The sequence below is a fragment of the Natator depressus genome, chromosome 11 (assembly GCF_965152275.1).
Source record: "Natator depressus isolate rNatDep1 chromosome 11, rNatDep2.hap1, whole genome shotgun sequence".
Classification (NCBI taxonomy): Eukaryota; Metazoa; Chordata; order Testudines; family Cheloniidae; genus Natator; species Natator depressus.
In genome coordinates this window covers 39,599,555-39,620,331 of record NC_134244.1, presented here as the reverse complement: position 1 = coordinate 39,620,331, position 20,777 = coordinate 39,599,555, and the positions used below count along the sequence as shown (strand labels likewise).

Sequence of the window (20,777 nt, the reverse complement as noted above, 5' to 3'; positions counted from 1 at the left end):
TTCCAGAGTTGTGAATCCCGACCTTTACAATGCTTCAAATTGAAGCCCCCATCATTGCTTATGCTGTCACCATAGGGAAAGGGAGTGAATTTGCAATCGTTGGGCGTGATGAAATCTAAAGTTCTCATGTACAATTTTCACATTTGCTTTTTAATTTGGTTGCAGATAAGCTTAGTGGGCTAGTGGATGCAGATAGCATTGTCTCTCAGGAGATCTGCGATGGATTTCTGGTCCCAGCTTTATGCCCTTGGCAGCTTGAGCTAGAAGTGCTTTAGAGACATTGTGCTCAGCCCCTGGGCAGAAGGTGTTTTCTCATATCATTCAAAGGTGACTCCTGTGAACTAAGGAGATTCCTTGGCTGGCTATATATTCCCTCTTTCAGAAGGATGGTGAATTGAGGGAGTAAAGGAATTAAAATTTTCAGGGCTTTGCCCTGTCCCTAGAATACCTTCTTAGGGAAGTAAGCAAAGAGTGTGACACACACTGGTGGCATCATCATACAGGAATTTCTACTCACAGTTGGATTTCACTGAATTCATATCCCGAATGATCCTGTTACCTACAATTGAAAACCAACACTCCTCTCCACACGTGCACGTTTTTGAAGCATTGGCACGCAGGAGGAGAGTAAGGCAGATTACACTGCATATTTTGATGAAAAAAATCAGCAATGTAGATTTTTGCAGCACCTGGTGAAATGGACAGTGTTGATCAGGGGCAATTGGAGGGAGGTCTCCATGTACAGGAAATCCAGAATCCTGGGTTTGTTCTGTTTTTAGTTTTTGTACATTCCCAGAACTGGGGCATTAAATCTATCACAGCATTAATCTTGGAGGCCGATAATCTCTCTATTATTAGAAGGATATTCTGAAAACAGTTATTTTTGAGTGCATTAAGGTGACAATGGGGGTTGCAGGTCTTGAACTTTGTCAAACTAGACTGTGTTATTATAACGTTACACACATTTTAATTGATAGCACACATTGGAGTGTGTTTGAATTACCTGTGAATACTTCTTCTGTAATGTGCTCTTCATCACTTTTAATACCTTGTGATTGCGGCTTTTTTTCTGACCCTTATTTCTTTGCTGCATAATACCCTGAGAATAGGGCATGCATTTCCCATCATGATGAATGGGAGTGATTCTCTGCACACCAGACTGAAAAATGACCCTATTCTACGGCCTTCCGTGTCATCTTGCTCTTTTACATTCTCTACATTCTCTCATTCTTTATCTAAATCCACAAAGATAATGTTTATCTTTTCAACTTCACATTTAATATTTTCATCCATTTATTGAAAACAGTTGAAAATGAGCCCCTGGTTGAAAACGTAACTGTGTACACAAGTGGTTGATGTAACATTCTTACTCCTCATCGAAAGTAAACTATAATTTAATTTACACTTGCTAGAAATAAAATAAGCACGTGTTTGCTTATTGCCAAGAAATGTAAGAATCCAAGGACATTTTCTATGAACGTCACTCTGTTTAAAACTTGAATTAGACGAGCATTGCCAGTAATGTTTCCCCAAAAACTCCAGCTTGGTTCAGCAAGTGGATTACATTTTGGCCTATTTATATTAACAATGAACTAGACTGAAGCTAATGAGCAGGTATTTTGGTGCCTTGGACGCTGCAGTAAGGGGGAAAAAATGAGTTTCCTACAATACTGTAATATCACTAAAATAAAATAGCTGTGACAAGCCTCAGTACAACCAGGAAATGCAAAACTGAATGGACTGATGATACCACTTTGGGGCATTTGGTTTGCTTATTAGCATGTTCAGCTTCTTCTCAAGCAAGGGCTACAGGCTGTGGCAGAGCAACTGCACAAAAGAGTCCATTAAAAAATGAGGCAAAGTAACCAATTTCTGCAGGGTCCTAGTTTCAGAAGCTCGGTGCACCTACTTTCAGAAGTAGTTTTTGGAAAGTGCTACAATTGGGCAGCTTGAGAAAATAAATAGAAGCGAGGAAAAACCATGACTCAGGAGCTAGGCTGACTGACATTTCTTACTTATGAAATTTTCAGAGATTAAGAAAGGAAAGTTAATAATTTAATTTAATTGGAAACTGCATTACCCTTCTCTGTGCCTGAACCACAAAGAGAGACAGTCGCTCAGGAGCATTGTAGGTTGAATTCGATGAGTAATACACTCCTTTCTGATCAATTTATAAAGAAATTGTTAAATGAATTAATTTAATAATGATGGGTTCTGTCATATTGATAGGAAAACTAACTGGCAATAACACGATGCAGTGAAGGATGGATGTTTAAAAAAAAAAAAAAGACTGGCCAACAAACTACTGAACCTGAATTTTAAAGGCTTTAATTTTAAGCATTGTGCTCCTGTATTAAACAAGCTATCAAATCTAGAAATCGTATAGGGAAGTTAAATGCAAGGTTTTTTAATTGTGTTTTGATCAGACATTTAGGGAAAATTGTGACTCTAACAAAGAGATGAAAGTAATTTAAGTCTCTTTTGAGGAGGAGGCTTGGTTTTGCATTTTTATCAAGTTATCTATACAAGTGCAACATAGACTTTTTTGAAATCCAGTATGTATTACCTCAATTAACTCTGTACTTGCATTGTAAAACAACTCTGCACCATTAATGAGCATGACTAGGTCTTGCCCTTTAATAAAGAATTATGCAGATCTCTAGTACACGGTATTCTGTCACCCTATTGGCACATCTCACTACCTCTCCTAAGCCAAACATCTCTAATGGCTGTTCTCAGCTTTATTTAACTTTGCAAAATTGGAGTGATTGTAGGCAATTTTGTTTTAAGATACAAAGGAAAATGACAGGAGAAATGTGATGTAGAACTAGTGGCCCTGTATGTATATATTGTATGTAATAGTTGTTAAATCATGTACTAGATATTAAATAAATTGCCTGAGAAATCAGAATTCTTGAACACAAAGGGCCAATTTTTAACAGCTCTATTTAAAGGGTTTGCAAAGTAAACAAGCATTCCTGTTACTCCTGCACATATTGTTGTTTTCTATAGCACATCAGTGGTGTGGTTAAAAGAGTATGGGCTGCTATTGGCCACATGCAATAACACTGATCAGTGAATATGGCTCTGAATGAGTGGATTTCTAATAGCATATATTTAGAGAGAGAACTGCGGTTAGCAAAACATTTGCAGTTGTTCATATAAATTCGTAAGTCACAAAAGAGTATTAATTTCAGCGTCATGTTTCTTAATTTAGGGGAAAGGGCAGAGACAGCTTAACTAAAATGATGCATTGCTTTTATAATTTGACTTATGGCTTCTTTATTTCCTGAACAATGTACAGGTGCATGTTTTTGGGGGTGTGTGTGTGTGTGTGTGTATATGTATGTATGTATATGTGAGCTGTTACAGTAGATGAAAGCAGGTTTGCAAATTTGTGTATTAAAAATCCGCAGGTGTTTAGATTTTTATAATATTGCTTATGGATTTTTGGACGGGACAATATTAGAGCCATGGGACCAAATTTAGTGCAGTTGCATCAGCTTACATCAGGGATATTTATTTTTGGCCTCCAAACTAATATTTTAACTCAATGTTCTAATATTTGCTTGGTAATTTTGCATGTAATAACTTTGTCTGCAATATAGCTACACGCATGGATTTTGCAAACCCATTTCCAGAGGCCCATATATCTTTCCCAATAGTTAATATAAAGTAAATATATCTCTTATTTATAAAAATGGAAGTATTAAGAGTTGGTTTATATGAAATAAAACGTAGGTAAGCAGGTTATTGTGCATTTTGGTGACATTCTCCTTGTGCGCGACTGAACAAAAATGAATGAAAGATGCAAAAAGCCTGTTTCTATAGTCTTTATGCAGGTAAAATCCTTTTTAAATCCAGTAGGAGTTTTCCTCGAACACAGGTGAAAGGACTGGGCCCAAAGACTTGATATATGATGTAAACAACACCATGTGGAGAGCATCAAATTTCTTAACCTTTATTTCTGCTATTAGCTAGTTTGATTTTTAAATGTCATATTGTTTTATTATGACAGTTAAGTGCCCATCCACCAATTTTCTTATTCCAGACAAATATGAAAGAGAAGCTAGTAAATACTGGAATGAATTCTACAAGACTCACAAGAATAACTTTTTCAAGGATCGTAACTGGCTGTTTCTGGAGTTTCCAGAAATTCTTCCAAAAGGAAGGAAAGATCAGATGAATAAAGAAGAAAAATATTGTTGTCATGTAAAACTGAATGCTACAAACAATTGCACAAATGTGGGCTTTCCTGCAATGCTTGAAGAAGGCGAAGATTGTCAGAACAATTTGGTGGATGATTTAACTTCTGTGCAAGGACACGCATACCACAAAAGCCAAGCAGAACCTGTTACTGACAACAAACATGTTAAGAACTGTGAACAAGAACCTGTGAAGCAAGAATCCTTCCCTGGCAGTGGTGCTACCTACAGAATACTAGAGGTACTTTACTGCAGACATTCAACACATAATTTACAACTCCAAACGATGGCTTCAAATGTAGTGGTTGCTTAATAATTATCAAGGCAACAACTATTCAGAGTTCACAACACTACTTTTGCCTTGTGTGCCTGAAATTTTCAAAGGGACCTAAGAAAATTAGATGGCCAGTTCCCATTGAAAGTCATTGGGAGTTGTGCTTCTAATTCCCTTAGGCCTGTCTGAAAATCCCAGTTTAAAATATTTTGTTCTGTTTAAACCAATGCTGTGTGACAAAATAGCAAAATTGTACAAGAAAACTGTACAATTTCCTGTGCAGCTGCCCCTGGGAGAAGAATCTTTTCTGGGCATGGGAGAGAGTGTAGGACCTGATCCTGGCTCATAAGAATAGCGGAAGAGTCAGTGCTTCTGAGAGTTGTGGTGTAAGGAGCAACAAAGCCATTTACCCCTTTTTTGCCTCTTTAATCACTGTAATGGTTTCAGTTAATTTGGGACTAAAACTCTGAGATATAGGCTTTATTTGGTGGTTTGGTTAAATTTTTGTTTCTGCTTCAATTCCAGGTTGGTTGTGGTGCTGGAAACAGTGCTTTTCCCATTCTGAAAGTTATATGGTAAGCTGTGTCAGCCTCCCAAATACATGCCCAACGTTAATGAAAAAAAAGTTTTAAGATAATCTTATGCTGTGAGAAATGCTGGATTCACGGTGCGAGACACCAGAGTCTTCTAGTTACCCACAGAACAGGGACAATGGCAGTAGCCATGTAAGTTGTTCCCCATGGTGCTGAGCCAGTTATTCAGCTTTGATTTAGAAGGGAAAGCATCTGGTGTTGAGGCGGTAGGTCAGTCTTCAGGCTCATTCAGGCCAACTGCTAACAAAAATGTCTGTCACTTGTGTTAGTTTGGGTGTTTACACCAGTCCAGTGGCATTGGACTGAGACCACCAACACTTGTCATACAGGTCACTGAACCGCCAACAGATAGTATCAACTTCTGGTTCCAAATTCAGAGGTGACAGAAATGATGGTGTATATTACACATTGGCAAGAGATTATGAGGGCTACCTTTGACTCCTTATGTCACTTCTGAATTTGGTCCATGTTCTCGATTAAAGCAGCTCAAGTTTTAATGACATAGAGACCCAAAGTTCCATATTGCATTACTTAATCCCCTGACCCCTCCATCCCATCCACATAGCTATTGTCTTGAGAAGGAAGTGTGAGAGAATGTTCTCCTTTCGGTGCACGTTCTTAGCTTTCACTGGAAATGATGCCCACACATCAGGGGAAGGGACAGACTCTTTTCTGCTCTCATCTCTGAAACTTTTGTGCAACACACTAATTGTTGTTCTGCAGACCAATACTAATAATTTACACTTTTGTAGTGACTTCAGTCCACTTCACAAACATTATTAGCCACAGAATTTCTGTGGTACAAGCACTATTGGGTCCATTTCACAAATGTGGGAATTCAGATACAGAGAGATTCAGGGCAGCTGGGAGCATGCTTCCCAGCCCAGGGAGACATACACACACTAGCTCTGCTCTAGCTAGCATGGTAAAAATAGCAGTGTGGCCACGGTGGCACAGGTGGTGACTCAGGCTAGCTGCCTGAATACAAACTGGTGGACCCCCGGGTACATACGAGGGTAGCCCAAGCTGTCACCACACTGCTTGTTGGTTCGAGCAGAGCTGGTGTGTGTCTGTCTGCCTGCCCACACTGGGAAGCACCTTCCCAGCTGCTATGTAGACATACCCTAAGTGGTGTGCCAGGGTCACACAGTGTGTTGCAGTGTTAACAAAAGAATCCAGTCTCCAAACTACCAGGCCTTAACCCCAAAGCAATCTTCCTCCCCTAAACATCAGATTATATTGTGAAAGGAGAAAGCCGCATTATCAATGAAAACAACAGAAAGTAGTGTTGTGTGGGAGAAAAGACATTATTAGGTACGTGTATGGGGAAGAACTCAAACTGGTGTGTATTATACAGGAGGCATTATTTGTACTGCAAAACTTGTTATAATTAATAGTCTTCCTATTAATCAGTATTTTACTCAGTGATCTCAGTTTTTATGCAAATCCTGCATGTGACCAGATAGGTGCATTAACTATATAGCATTTAGCATTTAAAACGCAGAGGTGTAACTGAAGTCTGGATGCAGTTGAGAATCCATTGCAGTTAAGAGTATGCATTGATTTCATATCTGAATTGATGGAAACATCTCTTATCTATTAGAGGGCACATCTTGTATCTAAGTACAATTCACACTATATTTGGCAATGTAAAATTGCCTTTTGTTTGCTCAGAAGAATAGTAATACAATGTAGATGCACACTGTGCTTGAAAGAAAACCTTCCCCTTTCTGTGGAATATTTTTTTTTAATGATCCAAAATTAAAAATAAAAAGGTATGGTACTTTACACAGTTAGTGCTTAGGGTTGCCAGGCGTCCGTTTTTTGACCGGAACGCCTGGTTGAAAAGGGACCTTGGCGGCTCCGGTCAGCACCACTGAAAGGGCCATTAAAAGTCTAGTCGGAGGTATAGCGGGGCTAAGGCAGGGTCCCTGTCTGCCCTGGCTCCGCGCAGCTCCCAGAACCGGCTGGCATTTCTCTCCGGCTCCTAGGCTGGCATTTCCCTCCCGCTCCCAGCATCGGCTCCGCAGCTCCCATTGGCCATGGTTCCCAGCCAATGGGAGCTGCGGTGGTGGTGCCTGTGGGTAGCGCACACCGCGGAGAACCTCCTGGCCACGCCTCTGCCTAGGGGCCAGACATGCTGGCCGTGAAATAACTGTCCAGACCAGAACTGTCCCTGTTGTTTGACAGAGGCTTTTCATGCAGCTTGCTTCCCACTTTTTGAGAAGAGAAGAGCTGTTTATACACATTGGTGAGTCATTTTGATAAGTGGGACTTGGTCAGTCAAAAACCCAGCTGCTTGCCCTCAGTCATGCTAGGGATTCCAGGTTCCACAAGATCTCACATCCAGTCTGGGACCTGTAATTCCACTGTTTGCCTGAATACATCTCATAAGTATTCACAGAGCTAATGAGGGTTTTGCTCAGTAGTGAGATCAGGATTGGCTGCTCTTGGTCCAAGAGGGTTCTCCTGCTCAGCCCCCTTAGAGATATGGTCTGTTGAGCTGGGTATACAGCAGAATCTGCTGGGCACAGGGACACATTTTCTATTTGGTGAGACACCTTTTCCAAAATCTCCAGCACTTTAGGAGAGATGGCTTTTCTGACGGCTAATCCTGTTCCTTAATTAGTGGGACTGCTGCTTGACTCACCCTCATTTACATTGATTGTTGAAGAGTTGAAAAAATGCTACCCTGGGTTCCTGACATCAGATGTTTTGATGTGAGGGAAATTTGCAACTGGCTTCGCAGTGAATGCGAGGGGAAGGGAAGCTAGCACTACAGGAAACCAACATGTATTTTGATGAAAAAAGGCCTAGGGTAATAGAAGGAAACAATCAAAACCACATAATCTGATCACAACCAGCACAAATGACACCTGGGAACCCAAATGTCTTCAGAACAGTTAATAACTGTTAAGTAATTTCCTCGGTTGAAGCTGAAATAAATATTTTTCATGTTGCTAATTAAATTACATGCACAGACCAGTGCCGGAAAAATCTCTGAGTGGAGTTGCAGAAACCCACAAAATAAGTGCAGAGTGAAATTGTGACCCATTAATGCATATTGATGCAATGCAGCACCTGGGTATTGTCACGAGTATTTGATGGCTCTCTGTGACTCCATCCAATGGTGTCTTCTTTCTCTTGTTTTTCAGTTCCACTTTCTTCCTAGTTTGGTGTCCCCCCTCCCAATTCTCACCCCACAAACTGTTGACAGATATTCCTACAGCTCTGGCCTGTTTGCTTAGTGCTGAGCAATATAAGGCATGTTGCTGAGACCAGTGAAAGGGATTTTGATCAAACCTGTGGAGTACCCCAAAGAGCTGCATGTGGTTAGTACAATAGCAGTTCTTTAATTGATGTTTGTTTTGTGTTCATAGCAATACCCCTGGAGCCTTTCTGTACTGCTGTGATTTTGCGTTGGGAGCAGTGGAGCTAGTAAAGGTATTTCAAGTGTTCACTTCAGAAAGTGTGGTGTCATTCAGAAGGCTGCAAGGAGGCCATCCTTGTGAAATGGAGCACAATGGCTTTGACATCTTTGAACTGGAGGTTTTAATACTTCAAAGAACAAAGTCCTTCTCTGCAGAGAGAGGAATGAATGCCACCAGTGGGCCTGTCTCTCGCCCTGAGCAAGATCCCAGAACAGAATCCGCTTTGAGAAATGTTTTACAAAACTGAATAATCGAAAAAACGTTTCTTGGGTCATGATAAATTGACTAACTACTGCTGTTCTCTCTGTGTTTCTCTTAATCTTTATCATTACAGTCACACGTGTCGTACAATTCAGCCTGGTGTTCTGCCTTTGTTCATGATGTGTGTGATGATTCCTTACCCTACCCTTTTCCAGATGAGATCCTGGATGTCATTCTCCTTGTCTTTGTGCTCTCTGCCATTCATCCTGACAGGTAAATGAAGACTAAAGGGCAAAGCAAATGTGTTAAAGCTCTTTTATCACTAGTGGTTTTCAAGAATATCAAAGTGAGATGATGAATCTTGAATTTATTATTTAGTAAGCTACATTATGTATAATGTAGGACATTTTAAATGCTGCTTTCCCCTTTTCCGAATCTAGGAGAGAAGCTGGTCAAACTACTTCATTAGTGAGCCTCCTGTCACCATCAAAATGAAATGAACCTCTTCTTGCAAGACATATACCTATTAAAGGTGACAGTGCTTCAAGAAAGTTACAAATTCAGAAACAGCCTACTAGTCTCCCAGAGGGAAATTATTCTTGGTGATCAAAAACAAATATCCTTGATTTAGCATCTTACAGCATGTTGATAAAGACCCAAGCTACTGATTCATTAGTTGCACACAATTGCATACATATTGGCCTCTTATGAAGAAGATCACTTAGAGTATCTGGCTTGTTTGGATTAGGCAAATTAATCTAATTTGTACTATATTGGGTTGGGAGCTATTAGCTTTATTACTGAAGCAACTCTCAATATCTAAAGAACCAGCTAACACTGACAAATTTTGAAAGAATATTCTTTCCCATGGGAAGAATACAAAAGGGTATATATTATTCACGCTTACTACTCAACTGCTCCTTTAACCAGACTGTACAAAGGGAAATGCATATTGCACATATAATGGTAAGTGTGTTGTTTTAAGAACTGCATTAAATATGGCCATCCATGCTCAGCAAACATTAGAACAATACTCACCTGAGTCAGTTGTACATTTGAGGACTGTTTTCTTGCCTGAATGGCTCAGTTATTAATCATTAGCTTTTGTAGAAAGATGATCTTTTCCAGAAAGCATATCTGTCCTTCCTGTTTGTGCAAAGATGAGCATATGAGTCATGTGCAGAAGAGTGTTTTGCTAAGCCTGGGTGCAGATTCCAAACACAATTCAGACAGTAGATTGAAATTTGTGTAAGTGCAGCAATGCAGTGGGGAGAATACCCGGCAAAATATATTTTTATCACACCTTTTGTCCACGGGAGGAATGATAAAATGCTCGCAGACAAAATTTCTGAGGGTGTTTTTCCCAGTAACCCTTAAGAGTACAATTCCCCTCCCCCGCCACCAAGATTAGCCAAATGAATGCTGACATGGGCGTTTATATGTGTATTGCATACAGATTTCTGTGTGTAGATTTCTATGCGGTATAATCCAGTCTCCAAAAGTTTAAGTACTAAAAGATACTTACTTCATTACAATATCCCCTAGAAATAAAGTCGTTGCATAAAAAAATTGTAATCTAGACCCTTGTTAATTTTTATAACAATTGTCTAACAGCTTGAAATATAAGAAATGACAAGGAAAACCAAGAGAATGATACTGCAGAACCTTAAATAAAAACACTTGAGGGCCTGGGAAATGTAAGTTTCTGGGATGTATACATTCTCATTCAGCACCTTTGTTACTTGATGATTTATTAATGTTGTTAGCTATTGTGTTCTCATTTTGACAGTTGCTGTTCTTTTACTTTATAAAGCAACACTCTACTTTTCTGCTAGCAGCCCCCCTTTTGAAATTGTTGTTGGTAATTTGGAAGCCATTAACCTTTCTCCATTCCAGGTGGTATTATACTGGGGCAAATTTTCAAAGGGTTCCTACTTCATGTGCATGTAGAATTTGTCCCATGTGAGTGCACAGAACACACATTTTCATGTGCAGAGTTTGTAATTCTGTGCCCACCTGTCTGCTCTGAGAACTCTTATGCCTTTTTTGCTTGGGCAGAAACATGCAAATTTTGTGTATGAACAAAACAGAGGCCCTTTAAATGTTTGTCTTCCTCTATTTCTGAATTTAAGCACGGGATTTCTTTTAAAAGTGCATGTTTTCCTTTTTGGTGGTTTCTCTTAGCTCATAATTCTCCTTTTCTGCTGAGTTAGGGCCTGATCTTGCACCTTCAAAGTCAGTGGGAGAAAGACTGGGCTTCTTGCTAGACTGTGCTTCTAGGGATAGCCTTAAGCAATAGCCAGTGTGTGAGCTGGAGGAGCCCAGGAGGCACTGTACCCAAGAGATACCCCTTGGAGGTGCAGTGCCTCTATGCTCATATCTTGTATTAGAGGAGGATGTATCTCACAACAGCTCTTTTCAGGGTGCAACATACTCGCTCCTCCCCCACTTAGCACGCAGCCAGGTCCACTGGCTGGCTGGTAGGAGGAGCAGAGCCATTGCTTCCACACTTTCCATCCATTTGCTTGTGGGATGGAGGGGAGTGTCAGGAATGCAGCTACTGCCCTGCCCCCCTTCCAGGAGCTGTGTTGTGAGAGAGTCTTCTGTGGCTCTGCAGGGATGTAGGCAACCTTACCCCTGTGCAGCTGTGGAAGACCAGGGCACAATTGAGCCCTAAACGATGAGTGTTTTACATTTTAATCTGAGGTTTGCTCAGTTTTAAACTCCTATCAGATTACATGCCTTGCAGAACACATAGTCCTCCTAAGAAAAAACGAGGAGTCCTTGTGGCACCTTAGAGACTAACCAATTTATTTGGTGCCACAAGGACTCATAGTTGTTTTTGCTGACACAGACTAACACAGCTGCTGCTCTGATCCACCAAAATTTCAGGGCAAGAGGATGCTAGACTTTTCCCCTCTCTGCTTCCTGCCAGCATCTTCAGACAAGTTTCCCCTACCAAATTCCCCTCCATCGACAGATCTCAAACTCTTCCTTTTATTCCCCTAGGATAGGCATTCGTAATCCACTGTGTGTATGGTATAAATACCTAGATAGATAGCTGGATTAGAGAGAGAGCTTCTTGTCTGCTTCCTGCTCCAGAGTCTTTGATCTTCCTTTCCAAGAGAGACAGCCCAATCCACCCTATCCTGGCAGGTAGCCCAATCCATCCTACCTTGGTAGCTGGCTGTTCATTCAGCTGTATGCCATGCAACTGCCTGCTGCTTTACCTGCAACTCACTGCAGGTCCAGGCTTCCTCTGATCATGGGGGATCGGATCTCAAGAATCTTACTTTAGCAAAACATCAAGGATGGATTAAAGAGGAGGAAAGGACTCATTTCCTCTTCCCGCATTTTATACTATTTAATAAAAGTTCCTTGTGCATTTTTGTGCCTTTGCATCTTTGTAAAAAAAAAAAAAAATTGTTCTTCCTACTGAAGCTGTTTGTTAGTGTCTAGCATTTTTTGGTGATTGAAGACAGTCCCTTCTCACTGAGACCTCAGAAACTACATGTTGGACCTAGTGGCGAGAGAAAAGCAGTGTGTGGAGTTACACCAGTGTCACATTTTATTTTCTAAGGATGCAAGGAGTTGTAAGTAGACTGACCAAATTATTGAAACCTGGAGGGACGTTGTTATTTCGAGACTACGGAAGATACGATACATCTCAGCTTCGTTTTAAAAAAGGTATTTCCTAAGAGGCGTGCGTTTGTTTAGTATTTATTTTGCACTTTGCATATCTTTTAAAGGGACAGCCCAGTCTTTCTGTTCACAATTTTTGTCTTTTAGGCCGCTGTTTGTCAGAGAATTTTTATGTACGAGGAGACGGTACCAGAGTTTATTTCTTTACAGAAGGTAAAACAAATTTCAGTTTTATAGAAAAGTTCTGAGTGTCTCTTTAGATGACATGGGGTACAAAGCCTCTTAAAAAGCCATTTAAGTAATTTTCCTAGCCCTTCAACTCTCCATTTTTCAAAAACATGAAGCTCATTTTTGTGGAAGATCTTTTCTTTTACAGCATCAGACTTTGATTCCCTTCCTCAGCTGTGTCATTGAAGCCTAAGTTATCATGCTTCAACTCTCTTAATTTAACAGTAGTTTGAGTGCCTCTTTACCCTGTATAAGTAAGTTACCTCTGCACTAGCATCATTGCTTTGTACCTGTCACTATCTCAGATTAACGAATGACCGCTACAGAGCTGGCAGAGGGAGCACACAATTGTTTTTATGGGACTAGTAAAAAGTTTTTTCCATTTTATTCTTTTTAAATTCCTAGGACTGGGTTGATCAATATAGCAAGAAGTAGGTCTATACTGGGATATTAGCAGTTTTAACTAATTAGGTACCTTTATGATAATTCTTGGAGTATCCAGGACTATGAGTCACCTAGTTACCTCCCTGCCTCCAGTGAGAGGGAGAATTGCTTGTGCTTAACTTTCAGCTCCCTGACACCTCCAGTCTGTTAGCCACCCAAACAATCTCTTCTGGGCTCTGCCAGCCCTAACTTTGCCTTGCAGGTAAACCATAGGTGCACATGAGTCCTTGATTCCCTTTGAAGCATTTCCCTGAAGTGTTCAACCCCTTATCCACTGAACACCCATAGTAACACCAGGCCTGCTGTCCCCAAGGAACAGTGTGCACACCATCTTGAATGATTCATAGAATAGAATATCCGGGTTGGAAGGGACCTCAGGAGGTCATCTAGTCCAACCCCCTGGTCAAAGCAGGACCAATCCCCAATTTTTGCCCCAGATCCCTAAATGGCCCCCTCAAGGATTGAACTCACAACCCTGGGTTTAGCAGGTCAGTGCTCAAACCACTGAGCTATCCCACCCTCCAACTCAGGATCAGCTCCTTGTACAACACCACAGCACTGAGATATATTTATAGTGAAAACAATAAGAAGTTTATTATCAGCAATCAAGATTTAAGAGGTAGTGAGTAAGAATAATAGAAATAGATGGGCTATATAAAACAAAATCATAATACAGTCCACAGAGACTAAATTAAATAGGCTAATCTCCAATCTAAATAAGTTTGTCTCACCCAGATGTCGTTCGCAGTGCTTCAGCCAAGCCTGGTTGTGATCCATTTTCATTAATACATTTGCATTGGTCGATGACTTCCTAGGTGTAGGATAAAGGGTGTCTTCCTTGCCTTCATTTTATATTCCCTAAAGTTCATTGCTTGTACCTCAGAGTCCGGCCAATCCCCACCATAGGTTATTCTCTAGTGCACTGTCTCCCTGCTGACTTCATATCTCCTCTCTGACTTTGTATGTAAATGCCTTCCCTTTGTGTTAACTTATAGTTCTTAATTTGCACGCAGACCAACAGAGACAGGTGAATGAACATCCTTTGTCTGACAGAAACCTGTTTGTCAACTCTGCCTTAATACAGACTTGAGGAACATATTTTTAGTATACATACAAAACTCCTTACATAGTATTTGTACATACCTTGCACAACAGTATTAATGACCAGTGTAACCCTGGCTTTCGTTTAAGACCCCACATGATATTCTTTGGTGAACCAGAATGTTCATACCATAATCAGGATATTCCTGTAACTCCCTTGCCAGTTGGCACTGAGGGGTTTATGGGTCATAACCTTCAACCTACTTTTGATAGCATCCGCAATTTTACACAGGTATAACTCTGACTTTCATGGTGCTAGCTCCTGATTAACAAGGGCATGAGATCCAAAATCAGATCTCTTAAGGAAATAGCATTACGCAGCTAAACGGTGGTTCTTAGGAGCTGATTTTGTTCCCATGACCTATACATAGAGCAGTCTCAGTGTGTGGATCTTCCCCCTCCCACGGGTCTGTGGACATGCAAGTTTTACTACGTTTTGAGACCTCTGAAGAGTCTCACCTCTAATGCTTCCTTAAAGATCCTTCCTACTGTGAAAGATATGTTTGAAAATATCTTTGAAGTAAAAATGCTGGGACAGATAATGGACTGTTGATTTACTTCTGGAAGATCCTGACTGTCTCTGGCAGGTATCTCTGGCTTGAGTAGAATCACCCACAGCTCTGTGAATGACTGTTGGCCTCTTGGGGCTATTAGCAACCAGCAAAACCTGGCAGAGGAGGACTGGCCCTAGACCCAGCAGCCAAGGATTTGGGGAACACAAAGGGGAGTTTTATGCTGCCTATACCTCCCTGGCCTGCACTGTGTGCAGTACAGCCGGAGCCAAGGGTCTGGCCTGACAGCTGTGTAATATGAGACTGGGGAAGTGAGTAGAAGGGATTAAGATATTAGCTATGGTGTGGCGGGGGGAGGTGGGGAGGGTGTAGGGGGAACCCTAACATGCCATGAGATCTCTTAATCGTTAGCAGAAAATGAGGAGTGCCTACTGTGGTAAATTCAGGCTCCATTTATACAGCTTATGAAATCTGGTTGCTATTGTGAACTTGTGTTATTAAAAACTGCTGGGTCATGAGTGCCTGTATGTATGTGGATCCACCATTGCTGACAGGTCCTGTAGCGGGTACACATGAGAGAATAACACTGGGGAATATTTAATGTTAATGATGGCACTTTGACCACACAGAGGATATTCTAAAAAGCAGCTGCATCCTTAGAAAACCGGTTTTAGCTTCACCCCTTGAAGGTAGGAGCAGTGAAAAGTTACCTAAAGGACAGAACAAAAGAAGTGGGGGTTGGGGCGGGATTTAAATAGCAAGCCACACAGGAACAGAGAGGTCCAGATAGGAAAACAAAGCATGAGATAGGAGGGAGCAAAGTCACCCAGCATGTAGCAGCCTCATGGGGGCAGTGGAGCCCTGCCCACTTTTCTGAGCCCAGATTGCCCCCAGGACTCTGGACAGCCCAAGGGACTCTAACTGCAGCCCAAAGAATGCCCTGTAGTGGGAAGGAAATTGCGGCAGGGTGTGTGGTGTTCATTGTTTTGTATGAGTTGTATTCTCTTGTTTTCTATGTGATTAAGTATAAAAGAGTATTAATGTGTTAGACTCTGTGCAAAGTGTGTGTTTGTGTTAACTGCTTCACAACTGCTGTATGCCCTTGAGGGAGTTAAACTGTAATCAGAAGCTTCAGACCTTTAAGGTGGAGTTCACAGGATGGGGTTCTAGGCAGCAGGTCTGTGCTCTGAGGCTTCATCTGCACTACAGTACACACCACTGCCTGTGGCATGTAGCAACCTGCCTCAGCAAAAAGCAAGCTGCGCCCGCACTGCTGTGTGTAGCTACGAGTTTCAATGAGAGCTGTGGCAGAGAGGAGGCAGCAGGTAAAACTCCCTGCTGTCAGAGCCCTTCACTGCATCAAGGGAAGGCTCTGTCGGGGGGAGGCAGTGGGAAAAGGTTCTGTCAGAGCTTTTCCTCCCTTCTGAAGTCTTTCTCTACTGTGGGGAAGGCTCCAGCAGCGGGGGACTGGCAAAGCCTTTCCTTGCTGCTGGAGCCTTTCATGGCGGTGGGGCCTTTCCCTGCGGCCTCCCCCCTGTGAGAACGTTTCCTCACCTCATGGAAGAGACTCTGGGAGAGGGCAAAGGTTCCAGCAGCAGGGAGCTGGTGGAGCCTTTCCCCGCTTCCTTTCCCTGCCAGAGCCTTTCTCCACTGGTGGAGTCTCTTCCTGCAGAGTGGAAAGGCTCCAGCTGTGGGACATCACATTGCTCAAAATGGCAGTGTAGCTGGAGAGGCAGGGCTTGAGTGAATAGAGAGCATAAGTGTCTTTTCTCCACTTGTCTACACTGGGCCTCTCTGGCTAAGCTGCTGTTTAAAAAAAATGAGGAGTACTTGTGGCATCTTAGAGACTAACAAATTTATTTGGGCATAAGCTTTTGTGGGCTAAAACCCACTTCATCAGATGCATGCAGTGGAACATACAGTAGGAAGATAGATATACACAGAGAACATGAAAAAATGGGTGTTGCCATACCAACTGTAACGAGACCAGTTAATTAAGGTGGGCTATTATCAGCAGGAAAAACAACAACAACCTTTTGTAGTGATAATCGGGATGGCCCATTTCAAACAGTTGATAAGAAGGTGTGAGTAACAGTGTGGGGGGGAAATTAGCATGGGGAAATAGTTTTTACTTTGTGTAATGATCCATCCACTCCCAGTCTTTAGTCAAGCCTAATTTAATGGTATCCAGTTTGCAAATTAATTCCAATTCTGCAGTTTCTCGTTGGAGTCTGTTTTTGAAGTTTTTTTTATTGAAGAATTGCAACTTTTAGGTCTGTAATCGAGTGACCAAAGAGACTGAAGTGTTCTCCGACTGGCTTTTGAATGTTGTAATTCTTGACGTATGATTTGTGTCCATTTATTCTTTTGCGTAGAAATTGTCCAGTTTGGCCAATGTACATGGCAGAGGGGCATTGTTAGCACATGATGGCATATATCACATTGGTAGATGTGCAGGTGAACGAGCCTCTTAAATATCTATTCAAGGGACACCATCATAGGACCTAATTACATCAGCCACACCATAAGAGGCTCATTTTATACAGTAGTTTACTGTGAAAACCAAGGGGTACATCTACATTGCAATAAAAGACCTGCAGCATGGCTGCGGCTGGCCCATGTCATCTGACTCAGGCTTGTGGGGCTCGGGCTGTGGGGCTCTGAGACCCCATGAGGGGATTGTCAGAGCCCACGCTCCAGCCTGAGCCCAAATGTCTACTGTGCAATTTTTAGCCCTGCTGCCCAAGCCCCTGAGCCCTAGTTAATTGACCCAGGCTCTGAGACTTGGTGCTGCAAGTTTTTTGTTGCAGTGTAGACATATCCAGAATTATCAAAATGTCGTATATTTGCCATCCTCAAATCCTGTGTAACTTAGAGCTCTGAAGAAAGGTTGTTATAAACTATGAGCAATATGTTCTGGACCCCAGGTGTGAGATTTTATACCGTATTATAACTCAGTGATGCCATAAAGGTGGTCTCTTTTACAGAAGGATTTCTCATAGACTGTTCTAGCTCTGGGTTATCAGATGATAAAGCAGAGCTGATTCCAGTTCTGATGAACTATGTGTTAAATTGGTAAATTCTTTAACTGGCTGTATCAGTTTGTTTTATAATTATAGTAATTCTACTTCTCATTTGGGGAACAGATGAAGTCCACAACATGTTTACCCTGGCTGGGTTAGTTGAAGTGCAGAATCTAGTTGATCGACGATTACAAGTCAACAGGAAGAAAAAAGTGAAAATGCAGCGAGTTTGGATACAAGGCAAGTTCCAAAAACCATTTCAGCCACCTCAGAATAGCCACCAATCGGCACCCTCATAGCTAAATATATAGTATTCCCCAGAGACCAAAACAAGTGAGTGCACATATATTTCCTGTGGATCCTGTGTTAACTGCTGAAAAGGCAGGAAAAATGTTGAACTGAAAGCATTTTCTTAAAAAAAGTGTACTTTTTTGTTGTTAAGAAGTGATGTGGAAAAATGTCTCTTGTCTTGCTTGTATACATAATAAAATGGCTGTGCACTAACCTATTCATATCTCAATGACCTCTTATTATTTGGTTTGAATAGTTGAACAATAATATTAATTTTGTGTCTGGGAGCATTGTGCTGGGAGATTTGTGTTAATTTATGTAGGTGGTGAAGGAGTGTGTGCTCCAGTGAAGAGCCATGTCTGTTTGGGGTTCTTATGTATGCTGGTTGTGAGTGGTTGTGTTGATTTGTGTTTGTTGGGGCTGTACTGGAGATTTGTGTTGATTTTTGCAGGTGGCAGTTGGGCACACAGGTGTGGCATTTGGGCAAAGTAATCCACCATCTGTGTGGTCTCCCTCATACAACCAGTTAGGTTGTTGCATGTAAATTAGCTGTAGAGTAAGAATGGTGACTGGTTGAATTACCTCTGATATCACACTGGTTTAGGACTCTTGGCATGGCATAGACCAGGGGTGGGCAAACTTTTTGGCCTGAGGGCCACATCGGGGTGTGAAACTGTATGGAGGGCTGGATAGGGAAGGCTGTGCCTCCCCAAACTGCCTGGCCCCTGCCCCCTATCCGACCCCTCCCACTTCCCACCCCCTGACTGCCCCCCTCAGAACTCTCTACCCATCCAACTCCACCTCCCTATCTTTGTCCCCTGACTGCCCCTGCCTGGGACCCCGCCCCTAACTGTCCCCCCAGGGCTCTCCCCATCCAACCCCCCTCCCCCCACACTCCCTGTCCCCTGACAGCCCCGACCCCTATCCACACCCCTGCCCCTGACAGGCCCCCCCCCCGAGATTCCCACACCTATCCAACCCCCCGTTCCCTGTCACCTGCCCCCCCAGAACCTCTAACTATAAGGATAGTTAAGCACTGGAACAGGCAGTTTAATGGGGCTATGGAATCCCTGTCCTTGGAAACTTTTAAGAATAGGTTAGACACATGTATGCCAGGGTTGGTCTAGGTTTACTTAATCCTGCCTCAGTGTAGGGTGATGGACTACATTAGCCTCTTGAAGTCCTTTCAAGCCCTACATTTCTGTGATTTCTTCCATTATGGTAGATGTGAAATGTCCCTAATTTGTCTAAATATTTTTATGTTACACTTTTAATGTATTCTGTCCAGGTAAGTTATTTTAAATATGTGACATAGGTCTCAGCTTTCCCCTCCCTCTCACAGCATATAGCATGGCAGAAGGTAGGAAATAATGCCCATTGCATCTTAATCTCTTCCATTCTTCTCAGTGCCAAAATGAAGTCTTTAAAACTTTTTATCTATCAAGAGCATTTTAACTCGCAGGAGTTATAGATGGAAAAGACCTTACTAGATCAGCCAAACCATTTTCCTTCCCATTCATCTAAAATGTGCTTTTGTTAAATTTCTAGACCCTTGTTAGGGCCTGGGGTAGATTACAGAAACATAAGTCCTTGTTTTCTACATTCACACAGAAGAATTTTATGGACCTGATCCTGTATTCCTGATAAACATGTAGCTCCTGCGGAAGTCAGTGGGAATTTTGTGTGCACTATGCCTGCAATGTCTGGCACTAAATCATTTATCCACCATTTGAGACTTCGCCACATGTAGGTTGAAAAATGGTAGCTCTATAACTGCACAGATATGCTACACCACTGTTTAGGACAAGAAGTGAAGAATATCACTTTTATTGTGAACTGTAATGGGGATCTTCAGAAGACAGAATGTAATTACCCCCAATTGAAATTTAACCAGGACACAGGGAGGGTAACATCCCTACCACTGCAAAAAGTGTTGTGAGATCTTTCCTGACCACAGCTGGTCAGCACCTCAGGACACCTCATGCAAAAGACAAATTGGTTAAAAAATGCAACAAATCAACACAATATAATATTGGCATAATCCATCTAACTGTATAATATGTTGTTTTGGCTGGGCAAGTTTATTGATCTTATTCGTGGAGGGATGAGCAGTCCACTATATTAGTATATGATACTGTTTTGTTTAAAAATATTAATGTAATTTTTAATTGTTGCAAGGGCATCCAGAGCATGGGAAAGTGCCTTTTGGTTGAATGATTAACTGTGAAATAAACAAAATTATCTAATAATCTTTAAAATTTAGATTTATAATAAAATGTACTTTAAAACAATATTTTTCCACTTTAAAGGATGACTGATCATGTGCTCTAAATTTAAACTATAATCAGTAATTTAGTATCTAATCCTTATGCATTCATCTTTCAAACTCAGCAGGAGTCTCATGGTGACAAAAGACTATGTGTCCAGTTTCAGAGGTTTTCCAGCTTGCCTCCCTCTGATATTTTGGGTTCAGTCTGGTAAGGACAAATATTCAACAGGCTCCTTCTAAGTGTTCCATTAACATCCTTGAACGAGAGATGGATTGGCTCTGCATCACACGTCCTGTTAATATCAGTTTACTAGTCTGTAGTGCAGAAAAGTCTTTTCCATATGTCTTCAGATGTATCCAGCTCTGATGTAATCCTTACCAATATATCATATTAATTCAGAAGATATCATCAACTCCAAAATATCTGCTATAATTTGTTGCCTTATAAATATCTTGGATATGTTAATGACACATTTGTGTAGTTTCAAAACAAGAAATATTAAACTTTTTTTACGGATTGCTTTTAAAATACAGAATAACACCAAAAAGCCTAAAGGTAACTG

At 41.5% G+C, this 20,777-nt stretch overlaps 1 protein-coding gene across 4 annotated transcripts in view; it reads left to right on the top strand.

The window, feature by feature from the left end:
- METTL8 (methyltransferase 8, tRNA N3-cytidine) overlaps positions 1–18,170 on the top strand; it is a 38,296-nt gene extending 20,126 nt beyond the window's left edge. For 2 of the 4 annotated variants that reach the window (XM_074967573.1, XM_074967574.1), the window contains exons 4-10: positions 4,052–4,446; positions 5,005–5,054; positions 8,453–8,516; positions 8,838–8,977; positions 12,285–12,391; positions 12,494–12,559; positions 17,778–18,170. In XM_074967573.1, the coding sequence (XP_074823674.1) occupies positions 4,052–4,446; positions 5,005–5,054; positions 8,453–8,516; positions 8,838–8,977; positions 12,285–12,391; positions 12,494–12,559; positions 17,778–17,953 (998 nt within the window). In that variant the 3' untranslated portion in view covers positions 17,954–18,170. The remainder of the gene's footprint in view (positions 1–4,051; positions 4,447–5,004; positions 5,055–8,452; positions 8,517–8,837; positions 8,978–12,284; positions 12,392–12,493; positions 12,560–17,777) is intronic. The other 2 variants (XM_074967572.1, XM_074967575.1) reach the window with 2 other exon arrangements.
- The last annotated feature ends 2,607 nt before the right edge of the window (positions 18,171–20,777 follow it).